The sequence below is a fragment of the Bison bison genome, unplaced genomic scaffold, assembly GCF_000754665.1.
Source record: "Bison bison bison isolate TAMUID 2011002044 unplaced genomic scaffold, Bison_UMD1.0 scf7180017864174, whole genome shotgun sequence".
Classification (NCBI taxonomy): Eukaryota; Metazoa; Chordata; class Mammalia; order Artiodactyla; family Bovidae; genus Bison; species Bison bison.
The window spans coordinates 2,161,913-2,181,222 of NW_011494746.1; the positions used below are offsets into that span (position 1 = coordinate 2,161,913).

The 19,310-nt window shown below is 42.6% G+C and overlaps 1 protein-coding gene across 1 annotated transcript in view; it reads right to left on the minus strand.

Moving 5' to 3' along the window:
- The window catches only part of TRIM9 (tripartite motif containing 9), a 116,750-nt gene that overhangs the window by 36,524 nt on the left and 60,916 nt on the right, over positions 1–19,310 (minus strand). The window contains exons 2-4 of the mRNA XM_010842264.1: positions 18,358–18,453; positions 15,782–15,904; positions 551–661 (exon numbers count right to left, since the gene is read on the minus strand). Coding sequence (XP_010840566.1) covers positions 551–661; positions 15,782–15,904; positions 18,358–18,453 — 330 coding nt within the window. The remainder of the gene's footprint in view (positions 1–550; positions 662–15,781; positions 15,905–18,357; positions 18,454–19,310) is intronic.

Below are 19,310 nucleotides of genomic sequence, written 5' to 3' on the forward strand. Positions count from 1 at the left end.
GAAAGGAAGCTACATGTTCCTTAATCAGAGGTCCATTAATCACTGGGATCAAAAGTTAAGTAAAATTTAGCTGACATCACAGCATGTCATTAAAACAACACTAAAGAAATAATGAGACATCCAAACAATGAAAAAATTTCACTCTGTTTGGGAAATCACTGACTTGCCAGAAGGAGGTGTAAAGAAGGTAGAAACATGTGTATACTTACATTTCTGACAAAATTGTCCGAGATATTAGTAAAGGGACCCAGTTCTTACGCAAGGTAAAAAGTTTGCTTTGGAGGAACTTAGAGGGAATTATGTTTTCATGATCAAACATAAACAAAAACAAGTTTTAAAAGCCTTTTCAGTCTTGTAGCCCATGATGGTAGGGTCTTCTGAGAAGCCAGTGAAGTTCCAAAGGCACCCACATCCATATGGCAACACAAAGGTGGGTTCCATTGTGGAATGTCCCATACCCAGCTAGGTCTGTTGGGAGTCTGGCCTTGGCATCATAGAGTCAGTCTCATGGAACACTGAGTATCTGAAGCAGAAACTAGTTGACACTTACCTGCAAAAAGCCACTAGGATCATTTTCCTTAATCACCTCCAGGCAGTACTCCATGAGACCCGTGGTCTGGCGCAATTTCACTGTGCAGTGAGAGATCTGATCTCGAACCACCTAGGATTGATAAGACGACAGAATGGTCCAAAGTGGCAGAGTGTAGAAAAGAAAGCAAACTAGGACTTTGGAAAACTTCTTCAAACCAGAATCCAAGAGCATCATGGAGTGGAACTCAATTTACGAGAATATTTTGTGGCAGTGTCTGCTGGGAACAATGGCTCTGGAAGACAGATTGGATAATGGCTCTTACTAGAGCCATCAGAAAGGCACACGGTTGTTAGACCTCTGGGAAGCTGGTTACCTTGGTGCCTCAAGGGACATCTTGGTTGCATCACAGGTCTCCATCACTCCCCTCTCTGGGAGCTGCTCTAAGTGAGAGGTCATGGGAGGGTCTGTTAAATGACTGAGTGGCTGGAGGTGCAGTTGCAGCGTCTGTTCTGTGACACAGCCACCCACCATCTTTGCTCACCCTCTACCTGTCCCTTCTAAAGAGCAGATATCACCATTTGAACCCAGATCCTCTCTTGTTCTGATTCTCTTTTCCCTGAGCGGGTAAGCCTAGAAGTGGTTGCTGAAAGACAATGAGCTAATGACAGCAAGTATGCCAGACAAAGATGGGTACAGAATCAAGTTATAATCGACTTAGCATCACTCATTGCCTCATTTGGGAAAGCAGTTTTAAAGCCTATTTGCTCAGCGATGAGTCTGCCTGACCTAGAGAGGTATCTCTTTGAACATGCAGGTTCTGCCGCTGGGAAGTTATCTTTGCCGTGTCAAGTGTATGACACTCCTTGAAAAATTTCTTTCTTTAGAAATGCTTGTCCTCTGAGTCCCTGCTCAGTGACCCAAATCCTGAAGCAGGTTTTGAAGCACAGAATTGAACAAGGGCTTTCTAGGAACCTATTACTCACCTTCTGTATTTGTACTATTTTGCAGACCCCTCAAACCTCCCCCTCCCAATCCCCCCAGCATTCTGGATTTTATGGGTAATAACTAAAATGGGTTTTAATAATAATTATTTAAAAACTTTCCCTTATTCCTTGTTCAGTTTTGATTATAAATTTATTTTCCATGACAGATGATTACATCCTGTTTCAAAAACAACAGGAAAATAGGTTTAAGAAAAGCAAATAGTCTCACTACTCCAATGCAAATTTTTAAAGAATTTTGATGTTTCCTTTTAGTTTTTCTCCCTTGAGCTAGATTTAGTTATAGTTGCAGTTATAGTATATGACAATTTCACCTCTTTCCCATTTAACACCATATCACGGGCATTTTCTGTGTTGCCATCATCAATAAATGTTACTGACTACAAAAATACTCTATTGAGTGGGTTCAATTTATTTAACCTATTTTTGATAAAGTTCTTTCTAATTTTTTGACAGTTAATTCATTCAATATTGTTGATCTTCTAATTATTTTATTGTAATAAATATATATAACATATAACTTAAACCATTTAAACTATACTTAATTGGAGAATTCTGTGGCACTAAATAAGTTCACATTGTTATACAACCATTACCACCAACCATCTCCAAAACTTTTTCTTCTTCCCAAACTGAAGCTCTGGACTTATTAAACAGTAACTCTGCATTCACCCCTGCTCCCAGCCTCTGGCAACCACCATTCTACTTTCTGTCTCTGTCAACCTGACTACTCTAGGTACCTCATACACGTGGAATCATACAGTATTTGTCCTTTTGTGACTAGTTTATTTCTTTTACATAATGTCTTCAAGGTTTATCCATGTTGTAGCTTGTGTCAACATTTTTGTCAAGACTGAATAATATTCCATTATATGTATATACTACATTTTGTTTATCCATTCATCTGCTGATGGACATCTATGTTTCTTCCGCCTTTTGGCTATTTTGAATAAATTTATGAACATAAGAATACAAATATCTGTGTGAGTGTCTGTTTCACTTTTTTTTTTTTTTAGGGAGGGGTGGTTCATATACCCTAAAGTGGAATTACTGACTTGTATGGTGACTCTATTTTAATTTTTTTTTGAGAAATCACCATACTACTTTCCACAGTAGCTGCATCATTTACATTCTCACCAACAATGCACAAGGGTTCCAATTTCTTTACATTCTCACCAACACTTATCAGTCTGTTTTTTTTTTTCCCCAAATAGTAGCCATTCCCTCATGGCTCAGTTGGTAAAGAATCCACCTGCAAAGTAGGAGACCCCAGTTTGATTCCTGGGTCAGGAAGATCTGCTAGAGAAGGGATAGGTTACCCACTCCAGTATTCTTGGACTTCCCTTGTGGCTCAGCTGGTAAAGAATCTGCCTGCAATGTGGAAGACCTGGGTTCAATCCCTAGGTTGAGAAGATCCCCTGGAGATGGGAAAGGCTACCCACTCCAGTATTCTGGCCTAGAGAATTCCATGGGGTTGCAGAGACACAACTGAGCGACTTTTGCTTTCTTTCCCATCCTAGTGGGTGTGAAGTGGTATTTCATTGTGGTTTTGATTAGCATTTCCTAAAGGAAAGTTATGACCAACCTAGATAGCATATTCAAAAGCAGAGACATTACTTTGCCAACAAAGGTCCATCTAGTCAAGGCTATGGTTTTTCCAGTGGTCATGTATGGATGTGAGAGTTGGACTGTGAAGAAGGCTGAGCGCCAAAGAATTGATGCTTTTGAACTGTGGTGTTGGAGAAGACTCTTAAGAGTCCCTTGGACTGCAAGGAGATCCAACCAGTCCATTCTGAAGGAAATCAGCCCTGGGATTTCTTTGGAGGGAATGATGCTGAAGCTGAAATTCCAGTACTTTGGTCACCTCATGCGAAGAGCTGACTCATTGGAAAAGACTCTGATGCTGGGAGGGATTGGGGGCAGGAGGAGAAGGGGACGACAGAGGATGAGATGGCTGGATGGCATCACTGACTCGATGGACCTGAGTCTGAGTGAACTCCAGGAGTTGGTGATGGACAGGGAGGCCTAGCGTGCTGCGATTCATGGGGTCACAAAGAGTCAGACACGACTGAGCAACTGAACTGAATGACTCATAGGGCTTACCTGGTGGCTCAGAAGGTAAAAAAGCTGCCTGCAATGTGGGAGAACTGGGTTTGATCCCTGGGTTGGGAAGATCCCCTGGAGAAGGCAGGGGAACCCATTCCATTATTCTTGCCTGGAGAATCTGCACGGACAGAGGAGCCTGGCAGTCTGCAGTCCATGGGGTTGCAAAGAGTCGGATATGACTGAGCAACTAAGCACAGCACAATGACTCATAATCTTGAGCATCTTTTCATGTACTTATTGTATATCTTCTTTGACAAAAAGTCTGTTCAAGTCATTTGCCCATTTTGAAATTGGGTTGTTTGTTTTTGACAATAAGAATTTGCAAATTTTCATGAAGTCCAATTTGCCTACTTTTTCTTTTGTTGCCTATGTCTTTGATGCCATATCCAAGAAATCATTGCCAAACCCAGTGTCATGAAGCATTTGCCCTATGTTTTCATCTAAGAGTTTTATAGTTTCAGTTCTTACTTTTCAGTCTTTGATTCACTTCAGGTTAATTTTTGTACATGGCTTTCGGTAACTGTCCAACTTCATTCTTTTGCATGAAGATAGTTTCCCACCATCATTTGTTACTAAACCCACCTTTTCCCCATTGCATAGTCTTGGAAGCTTTGTCAAAAATCACTTGACCATGTATGTGAGAATTCACTTCTGGGCTTTATTCGATTTCCAGTGGTCTTCTGTCTATCTTTATGCTAGTACAGTATTCTGTAGCTTTGTAGTGCATTTTGTAATCAGGAAGTGTGAGAACTCCAATTCTGCCCTTCTTTTTCAAGCTTGTTTTGGCTATTTGGAGTCTCCTAATATTTTGACAGATGATTTGTTGTTGCTTTTTAAAATAAAAAATAAAATGTAGGATTTAAAATCTCTTTATTGGAATTGGTGAAAGAAACCACCTTTGATGTGAAGATTGTTTTGTGATTTTGATTGGGGGAAAACATCACTTTTAAATTCACTGGTTGATTTATTTTCTCCTAACATCTAGTATGTTTCTGTCAAACTAACACCATTGTCTATTGGTCTGGGCTCAAGTGATGCAAATTATTATATTATATTTTCATTTTATTATTTTACTTTAATATCAGGAGGTAAAGAAAAGTTAAGTTTCTGCTTCTTGGGGAAAAAGAAAACATCCGTAAGTTAAGCACTTAAAAAAATGCAATGCAGGGGACCTACAGCTATTATACTACTCATCTCTGCTATATGACGCTTGACTAAATTGTTCCCAGAAAGTGTTTTTACATTTCAACAGCCAGTGCCTCAATGCTGCTAGGTAGCAGAAACCTCAGCAGTCACCTTTCACTGTCCCAGTGGCATTTGCCCTAGGACTATATAGAAGTGACTGGTACTAAAATTCCGAATAACAAGCACAGGCTGGATCTGAGCACTACAACCCAAAGTAAGCCTCCTTTTGAGGCAAAAAAGACTGAACTGTGTTTACTTGCCAGAACGTTCAGCTCAATGATAATTTTATGACCAAAATGTGCTGAAATAAATATATTACTCAGGCCTCATAAAATTCTATGTCTGCCTCTATAAATTTCCTTCTTAAGCAAGGTTTATTTGGTGCCAAAGGAGCTGTGGGAGTGTTGAGGGCTCTGATTACTCTTAAGAAGCTTCACTGTTGTGCTGCCAAAGAGTCTGTGAGTTTCAGGGGTGTTTGCTGTTGGCTGTTGTATTCCATGGTTCAAGCTTCTTGGAAGGACTCAATATCCTGCTTGGCTCGCAACTCCCACTGTTGCTACAGTGCATGCTGGTCCATTTTTAAAACATTTTAATCAAACATTTTGCTATGATCACAGTAACCTGTGATAAAATTCACTATTAAAAATGAATCGGTGTGTTCCCAGAAGTGGCATTTTTGGGTGTTTTATAATTAACTTTTAGTTTCTCAATTAATCTAGCAAGATTTACCATATTATGGAACTCAGCCAGATAATTGAATCTTTTAAGAGTATAAATTTTTTTTTTCTGTGAGTGTCTTCATTCAGCTTTCTTACTTGCTACCTTCTTCACTCTGTGTTATTTCTACTCCTTATTAGTACTATTTACTTCTACATTATATGTTTTTTAATGAAAAACAATTCATAGGAAGTCAGACCATGTCACTTTTTCTTTGAGTTCTATATTTTTTTGCAGTGGCTCTGATGCTCTGGAGAAACCCTTGGCACCGTGTTTTCAGCTGGCTGGATATAAGGAGTTTCTAAGGAAATGTACATGTTGCAGGAGTGACATGAATCAGTTCAGTTCAGTTCAGTCACTCAGTCTTGTCTGACTCTTTGCGACCCCATGAATCACAGTATGCCAGGCCTCCCTGTCCATCACCAACTCCCGGAGTTCACCCAAACTCATGTGCGTCGAGTCGGTGATGCCATCCAGCCATCTCATCCTCTGTCGTCCCCTTCTCCTCCTGCCCCCAATCCCTCCCAGCATCAGAGTCTTTTCTAATGAGTCAACTCTTCACATGAGGTGGTCAAAGTACTGGAGTTTCAGCCTCAGAATCAGTCTTTCCAATGAACGTCCAGGACTGGTCTCCTTTAGGATGGACTGGGTGGATCTCCTTGTAGTCCAAGGGAATCTCAGGAGTCTTCTCCAACACCACACTTCAAAAGCATCAATTCTTCGGCGTTCAGCTTTCTTCATAGTCCAACTCTCACATCCATACATGACCACTGGAAAAACCATAGCCTTGACTAGATGGACCTTTGTTGGCAAAGTAATGTCTCTGCTTTTGAATATGCTGCCTAGGTTGGTCATAACTTTCCTTCCAAGAGGTAAGCATCTTTTAATTTCATGGCTGCAGTCACCATCTGCAGTGATTTTGGAGCCCAGAAAAATAAAGTCAGCCACTGTTTCCACTGTTTCCCCACCTATTTGCCATGAAGTGATGGGATCAGATGCCATGATCTTAGTTTTTTGAATGTTGAGCTTTAAGCCAACTTTTTCACTCTCTTTCACTTTCATCAAGAGGCTTTTTAGCTCTTCTTCACTTTCTGCCATAAGGGTGGTGTCATCTGCATATCTGAGGTTATTGATATTTTTCCCAGCAGTCTTAATTCCAGCCTGTGCTTCTTCCAGCCCAGCATTTCTCATGATGTTCTCTGCATATAAGTTAAATAAGCAGGGTGACAATATACAGCCTTGACGTACTCCTTTTCCTATTTGGAACCAGGCTGTTTTTCCACGTCCAGTTCGAACTGTTGCTTCCTGACCTGCATATAGGTTTGTCAAGAGGCAGGTCAGGTGGTCTGGTATTCCCATCTCTTTCAGAATTTTCCACAATTTATTGTGATCCACACAGTCAAAAGCTTTGGCATAGTCAATAAAGCAGAAATAGCAACTAGGAAATAGTCCTCCAGTCTTCGTGTGTATTAAGGCCTAAACCAGCTCTTAGAGGACAGTTAATTAATGTGTGGTCCATGGTTTCAGAGAGGGCCTTCAATATTTTATCAGCAGTCACCATCTGTTTTGGATGGCAATCCTATTGATCACTTGAAGAGTTTTATTTTGTTAAGTGGCAAATTTATGAAGGTCATTTTTGGGGGGTCAGGATATGATACTGTACCTATTTGGAAAAGGAGAATTTGAGAACAGACTGTATGTCTCTTTGAATGCTTAGACTTTATAGTAGCAGAGAGTAACCCATGACAGCTTATATAGTACAAATGTGATCTACAACTGTATTTTCCACTGCATCTTGAACAGGTCAGTCTCCCATCACTCAGCTCAGGTGATACAAAGAGCAGCTAGAACTGGGATTAATTAAGGGGGATTTCATTATTTTATCCAAATTTCATCTGTCCATCTTACATGTGGCTCTTTAAAATTTTTTCTTCAAAACTTCTTTTTAATAAATACTTTTCTCATAGTATTTTCTCTCATCATGGGGTCTGGAGAGAGATCACTGATGGATTTTTAGTCTAAGTAAATACTAACATTCTCTTAATATTTCAGGACATTCTTTCTTAATATATATTCCCATCACTGTTTAAAACAATTTCCTCTAAGTATAATGCAATTCTCTTTTTGTTTTTCTAAGATATAAGTACTTTCAAGAAACAAACTTGAATTTATTCTACACAGGTCCCTTTGGTCAGTGGGGATAGTTTTCTCTGTGTTCCACAAGGTCCTGTTGCAAGATGACTAACTGATACTTGCAGTTGACTCACTGGTGATTTTTGGTGAAGTACTTTGACCAATAGACTCATCTAGTAAAATAAATAATTCTCTTGATTTTCCCCTAGAGTAAAATATTATCTCCTATATTATCATTACGTTCATTGAAACTTAGGGACACTTAAATTAATGAAGAGCATTTTCAATTTCTTACATGCCACCATTCTCCCACATGGCTTATGGAAATATGCAAAGATTTCTTCCATTTTCTTGATAACCGTCTTCTGTAGTAGTATTATTAATTTAACCACCTCAGCGACTAGTCATTACAAAGACAAATCTGATGCTTTGAGTTTTAATCCATAAAAGGATCATTAGGCCTATTAAGCAAATAAAACACATGCCTGTTTTTTGTAAGGCTTGAGATTTTAACAGTAAAACTGTGAACTTTCTGTCTCAGAAGTGTGAATAACAAGAACCTCATCAATAAGCATTGAGTGGAATATCCAAAGTATGCTCTTAGTGCGTAGAATACTGTATCCTTGTACAGAGAAGTTAATGAAGGAAGAAGTGCAAGCCATTTGGAGAGAGAAGCATCCTGATGTGGGCCCACCCGCACAGGAGAACATTTATCATTTACCGCGTCCCACAATACAAGTGTTGCATCCAGTATGGTGGTGTTTTGTAGGATGTGAGAAACGGTGGATTAGTCCATCATCTGTGAAGTATGCTTTAAGTGCCTTCTGGAGCTAAGTGTGTCTTTCATATATGGACTCAGGCAAAGTACATTCCAGAAGTTCTGTGACTGCCCTTCACTGTCATTACCAGAGTGGGTCGAGGGTGTTCAAAGGCATGTCCCTGAACTGTGGTGAGCTCCAGGTGTATGCGGAGGCATCCTGGTGATTCCACGGGCAACTTGGGCACTCTGTTTCTTACAGGCCCTCTATGGCTTTTGCTTCTACATGTGGGAAGCAGAGGACCATGGAATTTGCCAAATGAATTCCCAATTAATGATAGGCTTATCATCAATAATAACTGTGGTTAAATTATTAGAGTTGGCCCCCCAAAAACTTCTGCTGAGGGCAGTCAAAAATTTTAAGTGTTCAAGTATGCCTGAATTTTTTCAAAGTCTTCACTGTAAAGAACTAATGGAACGTCTTGCCAGTAGTTTTATTGTAATTGAGTGGACTTTTTAGTTTGTTGCTTTTCTTTCTAGTAATGACTATAACAGTCAAATCCTACCTAATTATTTTTAAATTCTTTGTGAGCTTGGGCAGGTCTTTCCTTCCCTTCTACCCCTCTTCCTCCCGCCTCCCTCCCGTTTTCCTTTCCTTCCTTCTTCCTTCTCTCTTTCCCTCTAAACCTGATCAAAGGATTATTTACCTATTATGAAGCATTGACAAAACGGATAAAGTAAGCTGATAATGCTGCTAAATCGCTTCAGTCGTGTCCGACTCTGTGTGACCCCATAGACGGCAGCCCACCAGGCTTCCTGTCCCTGGGATTCTCCAGGCAAGGACACCAGAGTGGGTTGCCATTTCCTTCTCCAATGCATGAAAGTGAAAAGTGAAAGTGAAGTCGCTCAGTCATGTCCGACTCTTAGCGACCCCATGGACTGCAGCCTACTGGGCTCCTCCGTCCATGGGATTTTCTAGGCAAAAGCTGATAATATCCCTAGTGTAAATCTGTACTCTTAATAATATGCCCATACGATTAATTCTTTTTTTTTTTTTGCTAACATAATGGGAACAAACAGCCAATACATGGTAAATAATAACGAAGATAATAATGACAATCATGATAATGAGTCTAACAAAACCCAATGGGATTCAAAATCAAGCATTCTATAGACAATTACAATTGGGACATGAAGGCCCTCTATAAAAGTGGAAGCTCTAATAAGCAGTCAGTTTTATCATTTTTATCATTATCCCTCAGCATTCTCACTGAGTAATGTCACTGGTATGTTAACTTACCAACCACACATGGAAATTAAAGATTAGATTTTTTTCAGAATGTATTTGAATAACTATAACTATTTTTTTTTTCTTTAAGAGGATCTAGACTTGCAAGGGGACCAAGAAGACATCCATCACTTAGTACTATTCAGCACACAAATTCATTCTAAAATATTGGAGAAAGAACACTTGTAAGATGATTGTGGAGTTATTTCAAATCTGAATGTTACATAAATAAAAATAATTCTCAGATATTTCTTTGGGCTTATCAAAAGAAAAATGACATTTGTAAAGTTCCTGAAAAGAGCACAGATCCCATTAATGGCACTTTTAAAATGTTGACACAAATTCCCTGTGTCTGATCACAGACAATGAGGATATTTTAAAGCCTTATTTAGCCAAGGAAGACCTGGGAAGGATGTTGACACAACACACACACTTCAGACATGAAACCTAGGGGCCCAGCTGCCTCTGCTGATAGAGGGAATATTGTCCAAGGCATTAAATGTGATTTAGTAATAGTTTTTGAAAGCTCAAAAAGCATTTTTTCCCTCCAGTAGCTTTCTGACATTTGATTAGTTTATCATATCCTGAAATTTTAGGTATTTGGCTCCCAGTGCTTTTTCAAACCACAGAATAGTATTACTGTAATTTAGACAGTGTTCCTAATATAAGGTCACATCTGTATATGCCTCAAAGTCTTGTTTTTAGCTTTTAAAAATAGCTAACTTAGTGTACTATTTTGTGTGGTAATGAATTATACTCAAGTCACCATTCCTAGGTTCAGAGATAATTAATCACACTAGGTTAATTCTGCAATAGGAACTCTGGTATTATGGAAAATACCAGGAGCACTTACTTCCTCCGTGTTCTGAGTAAGACTATATTTCCAGTCTTCCAGTGACTGCTGTTCAGTTTCTAAGTCGTGTCCAACTCTTTGTGACCCCATGGACTGCAGCACATCAGGCTTCTCTGTCCTTCACTATCTCCCGGAATTTGTTCACACTTATGTCCACTGAGCCAATGATGCCATACAACCATCTCATCCTCCGTTGCCCCTTTCTCCTCCTGCCCTCAGTCTTTCCCATCATCGGGGTCTTTTCTGGGAAAGATATTCAGTGATAACAACAACAATAAAGCTCACATTCTGAGTACTGTGCTTTAAGGGCTTTACAATACCCTAGGTGGTGCTGACCACGTCTAGTCCTATTTTCCACACAGGTGGAAGAAATGGAGCTGTAGACGTGTCCATGGTTAGAGACCCAGCAAGTGATACAGTGTTCACATCCTGTTCTCTTATGACCCAGAATCTGGGCTCCTCACCACACGGCTCCATCTTGCCTCAGAACCAGAACTGCTCCATCTGCTCAAGCAATCGGTTCTTTCAGAGAGGAGCCTGAGTGGATTATAAAGACTGTCTTTATGCACATGGCTTTCCAGCTCCCCTAGCCTTTTGGATGGTTCAAGAAGAGAAAGTTGCCAGAAAAACACACACACAACTCTCCTCTTTGTCAGCAAAAAGCAGGCCCCCAGAGAACTCTGCCAAAGGGAAGCGGAAGACCATAAGATTATCCCCTCCGGACTGTGAGTGATGGGCTAGCCAACAAAGACAAAAAGAAGTACTGTGCCTGGCAAGTGATGTCTATAAAAGGCCAGTCTTTTCTCACAAATCTGAGTAGCAACTGAAGTGACAAGAAAGGAAAGAGGCAGGAGGAGAAAAGCAGAGGGAGGGAGATGTGGAGGCTGGCATCAGCAGTCACGGTGACGGCCGCACTGCCTGTTTTTAGAAGCAGTGACAGATACAATCAGCTGAAAACAGCAGAGAAACAAATCACAGAAGGCAGAAGACAGAACAGCTTTGCTGCTGTGGGAGACAACCAGCCACCTGTCTCTGGTTTCTGTCGCCCTTTGGGATCTAGGGCAGGGAACTCCACCCTAGGCAGGGTGGAATGAGGGCAGGCAGCTGCCTCTGCTCAGAGGTCCCTGACCATGCAGGCCACCAGCACTGATGGACCGACACTGGCCACGGGGTCCCCGCAATGCGTTACAGCTGTCCCTGAATCATCTCCACTTGCATCCATGGCACAGCCTAGGCTGGTGGCTTTCATGCCCCTCTGTACTTTTTGATTAGGATAAATGGTGTTTCCTCAGTCCTGGCTCCCCGCATCTATCTAGATCATTGCCCTTACATCTCTCCTGTAGAGAAAACCAGGAGTCACCACTATAGTCCCCCTGTGACTTAACACAAACTGTTAACCGTGTTCTGTTTAAAGATGTCAGGGAAGCATCTGCTGTGCTTCACAAAAGAGATGCCCTTTAACGAAAAAGTTAAAACTTTATGGCTACACATTAAAACGGCTGGTCCACTATCAGAGGGAAAATCCCAGCTGTCTGGCTCATTACCCGTAGACAGCTGTGAGTTTAGATACTGTCTGTGGTTCAAATGACATTTTAAGTTCCACTATAACAATAAAGGTTCTGGGTTTCTGAAAGGTGCTAAAATGAAGGGCTGTAGTGATCATCTTTTTAGTAATGTCAGAGCAGGTGATGGAAACAGAAAACACCCATCAGTCCCTATGACTAACTGCATAGAGCAAGACTAGGGTGCACAGTGCTGACCACCCTCTTCTTCCCTCATAGCCTGGCCACTTCCCGCAGGCAAGAATGCACACCACCATCAACACATGTCTCCCAAAGTTTGGGCTCCTCCAATGCCTGCTTTTCCATGATGCTCTCTGTGACCCCTTCAGCTGGAAGTAACTTTGCCCTTCTCACAGCTCTAATGACATGGGCAACCTTCTCCTGGAAACTTGCTCTCTGTCTGTGCTGGAGTCATTTGTGGGTGTGACTGATCTCATCCACCGGACTGTTGCTGCTGCTGCTGCTAAGTCACTTCAGTTGTGTCTGACTCTGTGCGACCCCATAGACGGCAGCCCACCAGGCTCCCCCATCCCTGGGATTCTCCAGGCAAGAACACTGGAGTGGGTTGCCATTTCCTTCTCCAAAGCATGAAAGTGAAAAGTGAAAGTGAAGTCGCTCAGTCGTGTCTGACTTAGTGACCCCATGGACTATAGCCCACCAGGCTCCTCTGTCCATGGGATTTTCCAGGCAAGAGTACTGGAGTGAGGTGCCATCGCCTTCTCCCATCCACAGGACTGGAAGCCCCTAATTCTGAGTCACTTTCGTGTCCTTCTTCCCCTGCCCCAGAGCCCAGCACTCGGCTCCTAGCAGGTGTGCATTAGGTAGGTGCTGGCTGACTGGGGACAGGATTAGGCATGTCCCCACATGCCTTCTCTCTGCACTGTACTACCCTACAGCTGTAGGGTGCCATGTCCAGAATCTGGACTCTGAAGCCAGGTTAACAGGACAGGAATTCTGGATCCCAGGATCAGTTCTCAATCAAGGAAACCAGTACCATGGTTTCCTCATCTCTAGAATGTTAATAGCAGTAATAATGACCTCCCAGAGTGGTGAGGAACAGAGGAGTTGATCCCTATAACACAACTAGTATATTGCTGCTGCAAAGGAAGTATCCCCAAATGTTAGCTCTTACTGCTATGAAAGCCAGGGCTTGGTCACCAAGCATGCTCATTCTGTGTTGCTACCTGGTTAACTACAGAATCACAGTCCACAGTACTTCTAGATTTTAATTCGGATAAAAAATGGTGACTTCAGAAGAATTTTTCATTCAAGCCTCATCCGACTATCTTAGATGAATAGGCTTATGGCTTTAAATCCATCTCCCAGGTTGTTACAGCCAAATGTACAAGGTTAACATCCACATAGCACAGCCTTCAGGAAACATTTTTTTCTGAAGTATCTTTAATATTGCCTGACTTATCTCTCTCACATTTTAGGAATGACTATGTATGTTACCATGAAACACATCCCATGGTCCTTTATAGAATTCAAAAGAAAATAACTTGATCATAGACACTAAGGGACAGGAGCCTGGAAATTGATAAGCTAGAGAAGATCATTCAAGTAAAACTTGGCCTCATTGAGTACTTTATGAGACAAGTACCACACAGGTCATTGGAAGGGACAGGGAGGCTCCTGAGGAAAGCCCAGTGCTCCCTCCATTATCTGAAGTTCAGCGTGAAGCCTTCATGGGGCTGGGGTTGGTGTGATAACCCTTGGGGGCTTGTGTTCATTCTAAGACAAACCTGAGAAGGTCTTCCAGTTAGATTCACCATCAGGAAACAGCGACTGCCTCCCTGGAAGGAGCAGTAAGATCCCTAGCCTTGGTTCACTGTTCAAGCCCACAAACTAAGGCTCTCTCAATGTTCACTCCTTGGGTACTTTTCTTTCCTAACTTCTGGTTCAGATTCCAACTTCAAGACATGCAATTTTCCTTAACAAAGAATCTGCTGAGCCTCTCCATGATGCAACCGCTCTGTTTTGTCACATCAGGAACGCTCAAAGGGACATGGCCCCGAAGAGGTCAGGCCGGCCAACATGGCCCCAATACAGCACAAACAAGGTCAAGCCGACCAATGATATAGTACCAACAAGGTCAGGCTGGCCAACATGGCCCCGTACAGCACCAGCGAGGTCAGGCTGCCAAATTCACTGTAGGGCCCAGCTCTCATGAGTCCATTCTAGCTTGGACCCCATGGTCACAGCTCAGCCTCCTGTCTGCCTCCATGACACAGGTAAATTCAGAGTGCCAGGTAGGTAAGTCACAAAGGCAGTGGAGAAAGGTTTCTATTCCAGCCACATTGCCCTGGTTTTGGGGAAGGGAAGAAGCCTGTATGCGGATCCAAATGTGTATTGGGGAACTGCAGGTGAGAAGCAGCAGAGGAGGGAACCTAAAGAAGTAAACCAGTGTTGGGGTTTCCCTTGCCTTTGGATAGAACTGTTAAGCTTCCTTGGGGAAATGCTTCTCTTTTCATGCTGCCTGGCTCCCCATCTTCACAGTGGAGTTCTCTGGGTCCTGAGTCTTGGAGCATGGTGGGCACAGATTAAGGACTAGGGGACTCCACTGCTCAGGACTCAACATTGCCATTTGCTGCACGTCTTGCTGAGCTCTCATGCCCCAGATAGCAACTGGTTTCTTGCCTTATTTCTAGTAACCGTGAACTGGGCACTGGCTCGGTCACCAAGCTTTAGCCCCAAATCTTGTAATGTCTGTTCTCTTAGTTTTTCATTTTGAAACTCTCCCTTGGTTCTCCTACTGGAATCCCACACTTTTAGAATGGAACCTCCTCTTTTTCTCCAGGGACTAAAGCCTGCTCCAAGCATGCTGGGGATATCTGCTACTTCCTGGGCTGCTCACCAGCCACCAGCTCCTCCAAGGCTGTGTCTACTCTAAGCTGTACAGTATTGAAGCTCCCTGACACTGGTTGCCTGACCCCAGCAGAGAACCTAAGGTCAGACCTCACTTCTGCCTCCACCCCAACCACAGGCCAGCATGGCACACTACCCACCCTCCACCCACTGGCAGCCACCCTGAAGCTTGCTGGGCATGCATGTGCTCCTTCTGGCTACTTCTTGCTTCCTTCTGCTGGATGCTGCCCATCTATGTCTATCCTGCTCTTACATGTTGTTGCCCTGCTCCAAGGGGGCAATAGATGGGGAAGCAGATGTCTCCGGGAGGACCAGTCCTCCTGCCAATAGGACCCCAGACCTGTGATCCATTGATTCACTGTGTGATGACCAAAGTCTGTACAGCTGTTCAGTTACATAGTTTGCTTCACAAGTGAAGACAATCTTGTTTGTTTTCTGAAAAGTACAGATTCCATTTCCCAATTGAAAAAATTGCCTCTGCATCATCATTCTGGTCATTCTGTTTAAAATTTCAACCCCCATTTACTTACTTATCTTGCCTTCTGTTTATTCCTTCTAGTAGAATATAAGCCCCATGAAAGCAGGGATTTGGATTTGTTTATTATGTTTGTACCCAGGGCAATTTCTGGCCTATAAAAGCCACTCAATGAGTATCAGTGATGTAAAGAAAGGAGTGAGTGCCGAGTGAAGGGGCCTGCCTGCTCCTCATTGGCCACCCCAGGCTGTGGGCATTCACCCGGAAGCCTGGTGCCCCGCCCCCCACAGGGTGCAGCGCTCACCTTCAGCTTATGCTCGTGCTCCTTGTTGACGCGGGCAAGCAGCTGGGCTTTCCTCCTGTTGAGGGCGTCAATGAGGGCATCACACTGCGCCACCAGGCAGGCCTCGAACTCCACGCTGTTCTCCTGTGTGAGCGAGCACAGTGTTCAGCGGCGAAGTGACCGCTTGCCTCGGGCTGCCAGAGACAGCAGAGCCCCAGTCCACTTGTGGGGGGAAGGCCCCACTGAAGGGAAGGAAGAGGAGCCCTGCCCACAGTGCACACATGCATTTTATAAATAACAAAATAAATTTTATTCTGCAGTGATAGTGTTTCACTTTAGATTCAAAGAGGTAAATGTTACTTAATACATGTGTTTTTAGCAAGAGGAAATCATCTCTGCAATTTGAATTATATCAAGTAAAATAAAGTTTTAGTTTGTAGAGTTGAACATGAATTGCTTTGAGGGCTGGCATATGGCCAGCTGTGCATGGTGGAAGGTGGCATTCAGAAAGGCTGGTTGCCGGAGGGAGTCGGGTATTGTTGAGGCATGAGAGCGAAAGAATCACTGAATTTAGAGGCAGAAAGAAGAAAGCAGATGGCAATGGTCTTCAATATTAAACAATAATACAATGACAACAGAAGTTTAGACGAATAGTCATGGGCAAAACACTTGCTCCTTTCATTAAAAAAAGCAAGAAATAAGTGCAGGTAGACAGTGAAGAATCACCGGTATATGTAACAGGCATCAGCCTGCTGTGAAAGTCAGCTTGTGGGAGAACAGTAACCATGCTCTAAATGGATCATAACTTTCCCACGATGTTTAAACTGAATGCTGGATCTAAATTTTTTTTACATGCGTGTGCAGTCGCTCAATCGTGTCCAACAGAGTGACCCTTTGGACTGAAGCCTGCCAGACTCCTCTGTTCATAGGATTTTTCAGGCAAGAATACTGGAGTGGGTTTCCATTTTCCTCTTCCAGGGGATCTTCTGGACCAAGGTATTGAACCTGATCTCCTGTGTCTCCTGTACTGCAGGCAGGTTCTTTATCCACTGAGCCATGCTACAGACATTTTTAAAAGCAATTCTCTCATTAAATTATAAGCATTCATTAGAGGTAATCCTTTCAATAAGTTATATATGTAGCTTTGATTCTCCAACCATAATCTGGAAAACAATTGTAATTTACAGCCAATGAGAGCTAAATACTTGTTACATGTACAGTAATAGCATTGAAAAAATAGTACTCAACTGAGTAAGCTGTAAAATTTGGGGGATTAGAAATGAAGGAACAGCTTAGCCTATCAAATTTAAATTAATTCTCAGTCATCCAGAACTGTGTCTCCTAATGTAAGGATCAGTAGTTAGGTATTAGGTCGCTGTTTCAAATGCAAGGTCTTCTTTGTATAAGGCATGCATTTACAACTGCTTGAGTAATCACTTCTACAAATATTAAGTTTTGGCTTTCATAGTAATTTGCTTTTGAGTTCTCACAGAAGACTCCTGGAAATCATCACTGCAGAGCTCTCTAACCAAGCAGGTTATTATTGGTAGGGAGGGGGAAGCTGTTTCAGTAAAGGCTCTGATAGAGTAAAAGAAAGCTCTGCTCTAATGAAGAGGTGACGTGCAGGGGTGAGCCTGGGGCTGCACACTTTATGCCAGGAGCAAAGAAGGGACCAATTGATAAACTTTGTTGTTTTGGAAAGCAGAAGGAAATATACAACTGTTAGGTTGTTAACAGGGGCTTGCATGTCAACAAAGGGCAAAAAAAATCAGTGTGAGGTGCTCTAGAAGGCTGGCTTACATTTAAAAAGCCATTTCTGCCTTGACATAGGTTAGATATTAACTCAGAAAGTCAAGCTACTGGAGGCCAGCGCTCGGGTTATTTCTGTGAGGCAAACCTGAAAATGTAAGAACATTAAACAGTGCAGAAGGTCATTATTTTAGCATTTCATGCAATTTAATGGTTTCTCCCCTTCAGCTCTAGTAGGAGTTCACAGGCTCTCAAATGCCAAGTGATTTGTTGGTTACTGTGTCCACATAAAGCAATCTGAAATTATAGTTACCATGGAATCATGGTTGAAAAATATTTAAGTATCTAGGTAGAGGAGAAGCATTATTATGGGATAGGAAGGAAGGAAAGAAAGACATAAAAAAGAGAAAATGTGACCTGTTTGTTACTATTAGATAAGATATAATTTTTGCAAGGTGCTTTGGGAACATATAGATTCAGAAAACTCAACAATAATGACTGAATCCACAAAGAAATAGACATCTTTCTGAATGCATGGCAGCAAAGAATTAGGAGCTCAGTGTGGAAGATGGGAACCTCTTGGAAACTGGGGTTATGTCCTTGGCTTGTTGGGGAAATGTAACCGTCTTGAGAAGGGGTATATTTGAAGTTGGTCTGTATGTGTGTTTGCATATATTAGAACAGAAAGAGCAGAAAAAAAAATATGTAGGAAATTTCCTAGGAAACATAAAAATAAAAGATAAGACAAGTAAACACCCACCTCCCCCCCACCCCCCGCCGCCACATCCCAGGTACACAGTTACATCTTAGCACATGGCTTTGCTTTCTGCCTTGGTTGCTGCCAATACCTGGATCTGCTGGACCATGTTGCGCAGCTGTACCAGGAACTCCTTGGCTTCTTTGGCCCTGTCTGACAGCCCGTTCAGCGCCTGGGAGAGCTGGCTCTGCAGAGACAAAGAAGGAAACCATAGAGTTCTCATTGCAGGAGGCAGCCATACAGGGTGGTTTTCATCCAAGAGCCCTCACCCTTTCAGATTCCTCTTGTCTCAGCTGGGCCACTGAGCCAACACCTGTAACCTGAAGATTCTGGAAATAGCAGCATCCCTACTCCTTCTAGAGGCCCTTGAGGAGTGTTTCCTCTGAGGCAGTGAAAACTTCTGGCTGCTATAGTCAAAGGCCCTTACCAGCTGGTATCTTCCTAGAAGCCCCTCATCTTATTAATTACTTAATTAATTCAAAAATGGTTTATTTAACTTTAAATAAAAAAAAAATAGTGATTCAGGTGATCTGATACTTATCAACACTATTTAGCCCAAAGTGCTACTGGGATGAAAGCAGAAAAAAATGAAGAGTTAACAGGTTGAGGGAAGGAAGGGTGAGAGCACCTGTGATGCCCGGGGTCACTTATATGTAATGGTGAATTCAAAGGGCAGGATGAGGCTCCTTCTCATCAACCTTCTCCCAAGCACATCTTCCTTCTCCCAAGCACAGCCCACCCCAGCTCCTCTCCACACTAGCCTCCTAAAGCAAGGTATACTTTCTTCTTCCTTTCCACACCACACAGGGGACCCACAGCTGCTTGATGAGATCTAAGTGGAAGCTGGCTGGAGGCTGGAGGGCTGAGAAAGCTTCTGCTTTTCTGCTAACATGGGACCAGTGAGGCTGGTGCAGCCTCTTCTCTTTTCCTCCCAACTTTATGGCAGATGCTTTGGAACTCTCAAGAAGCGAAGATCAACATGGGAAGGGAGGATGGTGAAAGGAGACAGTGCCAGGTTCCATCGGCGTCTTTTAGCATCTGAAC